The sequence below is a fragment of the Eschscholzia californica genome, unplaced genomic scaffold (assembly GCF_041429995.1).
Source record: "Eschscholzia californica isolate CP2 unplaced genomic scaffold, dmEscCali1.0.p SCAF_2, whole genome shotgun sequence".
Classification (NCBI taxonomy): Eukaryota; Viridiplantae; Streptophyta; class Magnoliopsida; order Ranunculales; family Papaveraceae; genus Eschscholzia; species Eschscholzia californica.
The window spans coordinates 56,020,486-56,031,561 of record NW_028238309.1 but is presented as its reverse complement, the minus strand read 5'-3'; the positions used below and the strand labels follow the sequence as shown (position 1 = coordinate 56,031,561).

At 34.2% G+C, this 11,076-nt stretch overlaps 1 protein-coding gene and 1 pseudogene across 1 annotated transcript; one reads left to right on the top strand and one right to left on the bottom strand.

Moving 5' to 3' along the window:
• Positions 1-1,101: 1,101 nt before the first annotated feature.
• Positions 1,102-2,659, bottom strand: LOC147559273 (putative aspartic proteinase GIP1 pseudogene; annotated as a pseudogene).
• Positions 2,660-6,849: 4,190 nt separating this feature from the next.
• LOC147559272 (F-box protein At3g07870-like) lies at positions 6,850-9,238 on the top strand. The gene has a single exon (XM_086657783.1). The coding sequence runs from the start codon at positions 7,146-7,148 to the stop codon at positions 8,295-8,297; it is 1,152 nt and encodes a 383-aa protein (XP_086513909.1). The 5' UTR covers positions 6,850-7,145; the 3' UTR covers positions 8,298-9,238.
• Positions 9,239-11,076: the final 1,838 nt, after the last annotated feature.

The following is an 11,076-nucleotide window of genomic DNA, read 5'->3' as shown; positions in this document are numbered from 1 at the left end:
ATATCTCTTGAGAATAATAGAGATGGAGAAAAAAATCTAGTTTCTGATCTCGATTCCATCTGTCTTCAAGTCATGTTGAACCTTTACGCCTACCTCAATCTTAGCATTTTTGCTAGTTATATAGTGTTAACTTGTAGTCGACATACTGACGATCAAGTTGAACGGCTATCCATCCTAGTTTCACCCATCTCTAACCCTATGCAGTTTAGGAACATTATTCGTACAATTGCTGGGCACTTCTGTCTCTCAACCAAACCAGAAATAAAAAGCATTCATCTCAACTTTCCCTTCGATCCTGGACGATACAATATTTCGAACATCAATCTCCACCTCTGCCATGTTGTTTTTGTTTCTTATCTTCCTGCTCACTTTTTGATGATCACCTTTGTAACTGGTTATATAATAGACTTAACTTTTTATCAAAGTTCCGTAACATTTTCACTTCCACCCCTTGTCGCAATTCATTTGCGATCGTTTGTCGGATTAGCTGGGTATTTATACTCGGGCTATGTCGGCGATCCCATTTTCCAGGTATCTAACTTGTTTCTACAATGTAGAACTCGAGTGGATATGGTCTCTTTATATGGAGAATACTGGCGGGATAACTCGGAACCATCTAATGATTCCATCTTGCAGACATCCTCGTTTCTTCTTGAAACTGTGGATGTATGTTTAATCCATCTTCAATGTTACAGGAAGTTAGATAGAAGTTTCATCTCTCAACCAACCAGAATGACTCTTAAGATCAAATTGCACATCATTTCCAAGAGGAGCCGCCAGAATTGCAAGCTACAGAATGAAGAATGCTCGACGTTATCTTATGAATTTCTTCAGTTCTACTATTTTGTATTTCTACTTTACTTATTGTAATTTTGTTTTTCTACTTTGTATGTTGTAATAGACTCTTTATCTTAATATATTACTCTTCAACAAAAAAAAAAAAGAATAGTTGATATGGTCAATGGGGATGATAAAACCTTTGCAATAATTAAATGGTATTTCCAATCCCATTCATGATGTGACAATTAATAAAACCACAGGTATCTCTCTTATTAGATACATGAGGTGACCTACTAAGCCGGACACCCGGCCTCATACATTTTAAAAGTTACTATCACTGGTGAAATTGAAATTACCACAAGTAGTCCTTTTTACCAACAGTGAAGAACTAAATCCAACTCTATTCATTTGAAGATCAGATTGAAGTAGAGTATCTTCCATTTGATGTACCCCTACTACAATAGAACTTCTCGTCTTGATCCCACCGTCCAAAAACCCTAAACACCAATTTTCTTCACCACCCAAATTAATCCTGACCATTAGATTTGCCCCAAATAATCTCCAAAATATATCATCATTTTCCATTACCAAATCAACGGCAGGAATTGCTGGTCCAACTCTTGTGCTTCCTGCATCGTTCGATACAAAACACACACTAAAAGGTGTATCTTTTGTTGAATTTGTGACCGTTAGATTCAAAATAGTAGCTTCCCTTATAAATGCTTCAGTGAAAGCTTTGTATATTGAACTCTCCATTGTGGTGTACGGTACAATAGTACTAATCTTGGTACCACCGAATCCTTTCTCGTCAATGGTTAATAACGTCTCATTTATCTCTAACAATTTGCCGTTAACTTTAACCGAACTAACGTTGATAAAATACTCATCACATGGATGTCCGTTATATGCTATAACGGTGTCATTAACTGGGTTAAGAAGGAGTGAAGTGTAAATAAGTGAACTAGAGAGGTCAATTTCAGGATGAAAAATGTAAGGTCCACGTGTACCAAAGAATCCGACACCTGGCGCAGAAAGTGAACTAGAGAGGTCAATTTCAGGATGAAAAATGTAAGGTCCACGTGTACCAAAGAATCCGACACCTGGCGCAGAAAGTGAACTAGACAAACAAAAGGTAAACAAGAAAGGCAAAGAGAAACTCTTGCTAACTTGTGCCGGGAACGAAAAATTCGACCTACCAAAAGAGGAAATACCGAAAACACCCTCAGGAAGTCCTCGGAGAAGTTCAGATTGAGAAGTACAAGAGAGGATGAAATCGGAGATATTACCGAGTTGACCCGGGTTACGACCGTTAGTGGTAGGTAAAGAGACCGAGTCATGGAACGAGTCAGCTATGATTGATTTTCGAGTTAATGGGTTTTCAGGGAAAAGGGAGCAGGTTAGGTTATTGGAACAGGCTAAGGAATGGAGAGAATTGCATAGAGAGGAATTGCATGGAATCGGTAGGTGTAGAGAAGTTGAGTTGGTACAGTCGATCCAGCTGAAGGAGGAGCCTAGGTCAAGAAGTAATTTAATGGGGGTAAGAGGGGCACCATGATAAATTGTAGTGGCGTGAAGGAGGGGGGGTAATTGGGTCTTTTTGAATGGGTGTAAGAAGTGGAATCGGTAGGGAAAGAGTAAAAGAGAAGAAGATGAAAGAGAAAGAGAAGAATATAAGCAAAGAGTGTGAAGAAGACATGTTTGAATTGATGGGTTGATTGAATTGGGAATCTTATTTATCATTTTCTCTTGATGGTACTAAATTGGAGAAACAGTCAAACAAGGTATAAGAAAGTGAGAGTTGGGGGAAAAATACATACCGCGGGAAAAAGTAAACTGTTGGGACTCTGTGATTGACGTTACTAGGCCATTTTGGATCCATTTTTCGGATTTTCTATTAAGGATGTCATGGTTACAAGATAAGCAAGAAGTCACACCTTCAGAGTCTATTGTCGTGGAGGATTTTATCATAGATTTAAATTTAAACAAAATAAAAGTATGTCGAAATGACGGTTAAATAACTACAAATGTTAAAACAAAGATTAAAATTTAGGAATTTTTTTCATTGAGGCCAACTTCATTTACTATTGTAACAAAAATAAACTTCATAAGTGATGCTTTAGTTTTGGTGATTGGTGGTAGTATGTGGCTGGTAGGGTTAGTGGTGGTGGTGGTAGGGTGTTGGCGATGGAGCTTGTAGACGGAGAAGAATATGATATTTTCTTGATCTATAATACAGTAAAACGTATCACTTAATATCAATATAGTCTCTTAAAATTTTTCATTTAATTACTTAACTCATTTGTAAATAATTTTGTTATCTACCGAGAAAGAGCAAATAATGAAAAAGATTTGCTCTCTAAAGATCTTTCAATGTTTTGTACATACCAGTTGCTTTTGTTTTTAGATGCTTGGAGCATCTCTAGTGAGACACTCGAACTCTAACACTTAAAGTGTCACTTAATATTTTTAGAAATTTCGTAAAAGAAAATTTCAATGAGACACTCCATGATGACGTGGAAGCATTTGATACAGAAACAATCAAGACTCAAGAGAGACACTCTAAAAGTAAGATGTGTCCAGAGTCTCTAAGTGTGACTCTACCATTTAAATTAATATAAATTTTTTCTTTGTAAGTACTACTTTTCTTCTATTATGTTCGAGAAATAGAACCTTTATTTGACACTTAATAACTATGGTAGAGTTTATAGTTTTTGTTCCATTGGATATCCTCCTATATCATCTCTAATTTCGAGACAAGCATTAAAAGGAATTAATGGCACAAAAAGCTGTAAGTACCAGTTGTCAAAAGTAACAAAAACTGAAAGTCTCCCTTGGACTCCGTCTCTGTTGCTAAATAGGAGTAGTATCTCTCTCTCTCTCTCCTTCCTTAATTCTCCCTCTAATCTAAATCTTTTTTGTATAAATGAGTCAAAGGTCCAAAAGCAGCTCCTTTAATGAGTGAAAAACACAAGCTAGAAAAAAAATGGGTTTGAGGTCCTATTTGACAGTTTTGGTGGGACCAAAGCAAAAAAGTCACCATAATTTTTCTGACATTCCGTGTTTACCCTTCACGTCCATTCCCCTCTAATTTTTTTCTCTCAGCTAATTTTCTCTTTATAGTTTCTCTATCTACCTTGCTTTCTCTCTCCAACTTTCTATCATTTTATTATCAGATTTGAAATTTTTAACTCATTTTTTTTTTCGATCTCTCCATATTTTTTTCTTCTTTGTTGATAAATAATCCTAAAATCAATAGGAGGGGTGAACTATTTTTTCTTTAGCGGAAGCCTGATAATAACAAATCTGGATTGGATGATAACAAATCAAGGAAGTTGTAAAATTTGTTTTTATTTCTCCATGGATAATAACAAATCTGGATTGGATGGTAACAAATCTGGATTTTCATCAAACTAGATAGAATATCTTTGTTAATTCAGTTTCCTATTTATGATCAACCTTGGGTTTATTTGTAAGAGGTTTGTTAGATCTGTTATTTTTGGGTAAAGAGATTGAGTGAAATTTACGATTTTTTAGATCCCTAAAATTGTGTGAAATCAGATTTAAAATTGCGAATGAAATCTTAATCTAAATGGGAAACTATATCCGGATTTGACGAGATCTAAAATTGTGTGAAATCAGATTTAAAATTTACGATTTTTTAGATCCCTAAAATTGTGTGAAATCAGATTTAAAATTGCGAATGAAATCTTAATCTAAATGGGAAACTATATCCGGATTTGACGAGATCTCCCTGTTCTCTTAGATATTGTACCATTTTTTTTGTTATATTTAACGTCATTTACGTATTGAAATGTAGTGTACATTCCTCAGTTCTCGCTACGTTTTATCGGTCCCAATCAGTTCCCACGTTTCCTTGTTATGTGCAAGTTTACTGCACATTTTTTAGTTTCCTTCGTCTTATATTTCTATCTTTTTCCTTATTTTGTGAAGATCCAATTTAGAAAGAGAGATAAAGTAGTTAGAGAGAGAGAATTTACGAGAGAATATTAACTTGTTTACAATACATTATATGTTGGTGAGTAAATACGAAAATGTATTGTAAGTCTTATAGTTCCCAGGATACTTTAGTCAAACTATTTGTACTGTTCATATTACATTCGCAAATGTCTTAACACATTTAAAAATTTCTTGCTCTTGTTTGTTTTAGTAGATTCCAAGTGCATGTTAAGACTTAAGAAGGCAAGACATATATATATATATATATATTAGTTACATACGTAAATATATATATTCGCAAATGTCTTGTTGTTTTTACTAAATTTTTTTTTTCTAGAAATTTCTAAAAGTGTATCTTATCTTTACAGATCTTTATATACTTTCTTTCCAAAAAAGTTTAGTACATAACCAAATGGCCAGTACATAAAACAGTTTCTTGTACATAAGAAAATTCCCAGTACATAAATAAATTCCTGATACACAAGAAAATTCCCAGTACAAAAGCCTATAGTACATAACCAAATGATCAATATATGAAACAATTCCCGGTACACAAGGAAATCCCCAGTACAAAAGTGTCTCGTACATAACTAAATGGCTAGTACATAGAGCAATTCTCGATACACAAGAAAATTCCCAGTACAAAAGTGTCTCGTACATAACCAAATGGCTAGTACATAGAGCAATTCCCGGTCATAAGATAATTCCCAGCACAAAAGTGTCTAGTACATAACCAAATAGCCAGTATATAAAACAATTCCCGGTACACAAGAAAATTCCCAGTTCAAAATGACCCGTGCATATTTTCCAATGTATTGTTTATTTCTCAATGTTCTGCACATTTGCGAATATACACTTTGAACGCTTTCTAAACTAAGGAACGCTTTCTAAACTAAGTCATGAGATGTATCTTAGTTTAGAAAGCGTTCAAAGTGTACATTCGCAAATGTCCAGTACATTTCGAAATTCCTTGTGCATGTTAAGAAGGCAAAGTATAGAAAAACCCCATATTATGCATCGTATATTTGTAAGTGCCCCGTGCATTCACAAATGTCCCGTACATTCGAAAATGTCTCGTACATTCGCAAATGTCCCACACATTTCAAAATTCCCGGTTCATGTTAAGAAGGCAGAGTACAGAAAAAGTTTTACTATTCATCGTAAATTCGTAAATGTCTAGTAAATATCATTTATATTACCACATTTAGATGATTATATGAAAGATAATTATTTTATTTATAGTACATACACAAATGTTCAGTACATATCAAAATTTCTTGTGTATGACAAGAAGCAAAGATGGAAAAAAGTTACATTATTCACCGTAAATTCGTAAAGGTCCAGTAAATATCATATATATTCCCCCATTTCTAAATTATGTGAAAGAAAATTATTTTATAATACATTTCAAAATTTCTTGTACAATTTCAAATGTCAAGCGAAAGGAAAAAAAAAATATGGGAAGGAAAGAAAAATGTGAAAAAAAATCTTAAGAAAAAAAAATGAGAAAGAAAGAAAAATGGGAGAAAAATTAGGAATTGAAGATAAAAAAAAATAAAAAAAAAACAAAGAAAAAATACCACAGATAAGGAAAGTAGTTAAATAAAGAGATGAAAAATATTTGTAAAGATAGAAAGAAAATTAAAAACAAAGAAAGAAATTAGTTAGATTGGAGAGAGAAAAAAAACTAAAGAAAGAAAATAATTAATAGAGAGAGAAAATAGGAAGAAGAAAAAAGATCTGGAAATAATATTATAGAAACAAGAAAATTTGAACAAGGTTGGAAAAAGAGAAAAAGTTGAAAAAGGGAGGATAGTACCTGCACTTTTTTGGTTGCAAGGGAGTACGATCCTATTAAAGAGAAAAAAAAATGACGTGGAAGGTATGAAGGGTTGCCATTTTGAAATGGTTTTAAATGGATGGCAAAACTGTAATTCTCTAAAAATGTCAAGTCTGGAAACGAAATTTCCCACCCTCCCTGCCATTTTGGACCTGATCCTTATATAAAGGTGGCAGGGGATTTCAGTCCTATTAAAGTCCACTTTTTGGATGGTTGGGTCAATCTCTCATCTTTTTTCTACCTTAAATATCTCTCCTTAGATCTCTCTCTCTCTCTCTATCTCTCTCTCTCTCTCTCTCTCTCTCTCTCCTTAAGATTTCTCTCTTTCTCTTTTCTTAAATCTCCCTGTAATATGTAATTTCTGCCTACCTTTGGCAGATCTTGCAGTTTCTATTTTTTACCACAAGTCTTATCAGTTTCCTTGTTAAACTCAAACTCTGTTTCATTGTTTTTACTTATTTAAACTACCCCTGATTTCCAACCGCCCTACACATCTCTTTAAATTTAGAAAACCCTAAGCCACTCACCAAGAAAAACAAATCTAGATACCTAGAATTTCTGTGGGCACATGGAGAAGCTTCACCCAAATATTGTAGAAGAAATAGTTTCTCGTGTTCCGCCAGAATCAATCGTGCAGGCTAAGCTTGTTTGTAAAACTTGGGAAAGTGTTCTCAGAAACAAAAAATATGGCATCTTATTTTCGTTTGTGGAGGAGTATCTGCCTCGCAAAGAAACCAGTGTAGATCTCTACTATGGTGATTTTGATGATATTATTAATTACAATGACAATCGCCCATTATGCTCTAGACCCATGGTAAAGATCGATCATCCTCCTATTGGTAAGCGACTATTTAGAAATACCGTACTTGGTTCGTGCAATGGTTTGGTATGTTTTTCTATTCCACACCAACATACCGTAGAACCTCTTCATATATGTAATCCGTTTACTGGAGAATATTTTAATCTTCCAAGACTACATAGAACAGAAAGGTACAATTTTGTAGCGGGTGGGTTTGGTTATTTACAATCAACTAATGAATATAAAGTCCTGCGAGTTTACTACCCTGGTCCTACAAGGGGACCTCCCGAGGGATTTGTGCAAGTATACACTCTTGGCGATGGCCGTGGGTGGAGGAACATACAAGGAACTATTAACTATATGTTAACTAAGTCAGGGGGTACTTTTGGTCCAAACGGAGCTATTAATTTCATGACGAAAGATTACAAAATTGTTGGATTTGATTTGAGAGAAGAGAAGTTTGGGGTGCTTCCATCACCATCTTGTTTCCAAGAGGTGGGTTATCATGAGAAATTTGATCTCCGAGTCTTGGGAGGGGATTTATGTTTTGTTCACTCAAGAAACCCAGCATTTATTAACGAAGAAACTTGGGACGAAAAAAAACCAAGATTTGTTGACATATGGTCCTTTAAGGAGAAGGACGGGTGTTGGAATTGGAGCAAGGAACTTAGGATGGTTTGTCCTACGGATAAATTGCGATTATATAACCCATTGTTCATAACAAAGAAACATGAACTAGTGTTATGGGATATCAAAACTGGTTTTAGCTGTTATGATCCAAAAACTAAAACCATCAAGAGACTGTCAGAAGAGGATAATGGATTGGCGCATTTTGAAGCAATTCTTCACATGAACACAAATGTTTCCTTGAGAGATATGGGTGTCAGGTCTAAGATGAGAAAAAGAAGAAGACAAAGTTAAGGAAATTTTTTCTCTATTGTTTAAAGTATTTAGTTTTTTAACTTTTGGTTGGATTGCGGTTAAAAGCCACAAACAAGGGAAGATTTCTCATATAGGTTCACTTAGGTTTGTCGACAGGTGGTACTTTGTCTAGCACAAGTTTTTGTGAACCTAAATTGTGTTGCCCATTAAAGTTGTATACACAAATTGCACCAGAAGGTCAAATAGGAAACAGAAAAAGAGAATAAGAAAGAGCACAAGAATGAGTTGTAGAAATTGAAACACTAGATAGCAAGAAATGGAAGTGGCTGCATGAACTTCACGAAATAAGAATGAAAATTGCGATCCGCCTGTACGAAAGGTCCAGACTTCTAATTGCATCGGTTTAGGATGGGAAAGCGCAAGTGAATGTGCGCATTAGCTTTCTACATTGCTTAGGATGGGAAAATTGCGCCTCTAAGTCCTAGAACTCTTTTGGGAGTCCATCCAAGTATTGTAACTCTTGGTCTTCCTTTTTGCACAACCTCAAAACTGTAAGCAAAATTCAAAAAAAAAGAACAGAAGTTCAGTTAATGACAGAGAAGAAAACCATTAACACAATAAGGATTAGACTGAGGTTTTTTTTTATGGTTGTGATAATAATGGTATAATCTAATAACCTACCGGATGGTGATTGTGGTCTAAAAAGGGTTGAATTTGGAATGAATGAATAATTTCTTCTGAAAGAAGAGCACAGGTTAGCAGAATCACCCTCGAAAATGATCAATAACATCATGGTTTGGGAGATGAACAATAACTTCGAAAATGGAGTTTGAAGCAGTTCGGGTTTTCTTATGCACACAACAATAGGTTTTTTTTTTTCGGGAGTGCTACATGTACAAGATCCTTGACAAAATTTATGACTTAATGACTCTTTTTCACTAAAAGACAAAAGTTGATCTAAGTTTTTTAAAGTTTGACTTTGATCGGGACCGTTCACTTAGCATTTTGTCAAGAATCTTGTCAAAGATTCTTTGTACACTTAGCATTTCCTTTTTTAGTGGATGGCAAGGGCCACAGTCTTTGAATATGGATCCACCCAATATTGTTTCTTTTTTAGTTGAGAATCCACCCAATATGGTAGGTCAACTTATTATTGAATAGTCAACCCTTGTTTGTTCAAGGTATTGAAATAAACTTCAAAAATCTGAAGGTAATAAGCTCGATTTCCACGGAAGGTGGAATCCGTAGTTATTGAACTTGGGTTATTATTAGTTTAACTTAGGTGGTTATCGTGCTCATCACATCTTCATGATGTATCGTTGTCTCGTATTGACTATCGTAGATCGTAGTCGATTTCTCAAAAAAAATAAAGTTATTAGTGAATAAAATATAGACTATAACTCTACTTTCATAAATAAATAAAAGATAGCATAGCCTTTGATATGGTCAATTGAATAAGATCTTGTCAAGTTTTATTTGCACATTGCCGACTATCGCCACCTTTTGATGACGATTCTCCATGGTCCGTTATTGACTAAGGGGGTGTATCAATCTGGACTTCGGTAGACATTCCAAAACTGGGAATGCTCGTAGTATTCAATCACTGATATTTTGAAGTCGGCAAGTATCTAGAATCTACAATCACAACCATTTAAAGTCCGTGAGTGTCCGAGACATTCAATCACGAGAATTTCAAAGTCTCGAATGTTAGGGGCATTGGCATATTCGTGGAATCTGGTGGATCTTGGACTTTCATAGACTATTTGGTGGATTCAAGCATAAAGATACTCAATTTTATCAACCCAAAAATAAGTGACTTTCATGATCATCTTGGTGAATTCAAATTAAACAATAGAAATAATGATAATGACATTTAATATCAATAACAGTAATGATAAAAGAAACAGCAACAACAGTAATATAATGACATTCAAACCTTTCACAGTACCAAAATTCAGTCAAAGGAATTCAGTCAAATCTTTCACGATGCAAGCATGTATAACAAGATTATTAAACCATAATGAAGAACATAAATGATGTGTCTAACGAAATAACATTATTTATTAATTTGACGAGTATTAAAAATTAGACAGTTACGTTCGAAGTAAATTGAATAACTTTTTGGCTATAAAACCCAAAGAAAACATTCTTACTGATAATATTAATAGACTAATAGTTAACAAACTATGTTAGTTTGATAAGGTATCTTCAATTACACATTTATAACAGGGGTCTTACTAAAACAAAATCAATTTAGGTAGTTTAGTCAGGTCGTAAATCATTCAAATAGATTTTAAAAACATTAAAAGCAACATAAAAAAATCAAGAGATATCTTTAAGAAATGAAGATGAAAATGATGAAGAAATATGTTTCTAGTATTAGTTTCTCTGGTTTTTTGCTAGATTGTTATTTTGTCGGTCGAAATTTCCATCATGTCCGTGGAAAATTTGAAATTTCCAACAACTTCGCTCGAAATTTCGAAACTTCCAACAATTTCGGTGGGAATTTCGATCATGCATGTATCAATTATGCAGAAAATAGTTGCAAGTGTTATTTCGTGCGGCTAATCTAAAATTAGGAAAAGTTGGTAAAATTTCGGAAAATTTCATTCCTTGAAACAAACCCTTACGATGCATTGTCAAACTCGGTATCTTCGTTCTCTCTAGACTTTACTTATGACTAACTAAACCTTAATTTAGTTTATAGTTCTTCAATTACTTCACAAATCTGATTAATTATTCCTTCCTAAAAAGAATCATTATTTATATGTTTATTACATGATTCAGGTGGTGGGGCAATTACTTGCCAAAGTGAAAT

What these genes read in the sequence shown, in the direction of transcription:
- LOC147559272 (XM_086657783.1), top strand. Translation starts at nt 7,146, where the DNA reads ATGGAGAAGCTTCACCCAAATATTGTAGAAGAAATAGTTTCTCGTGTT.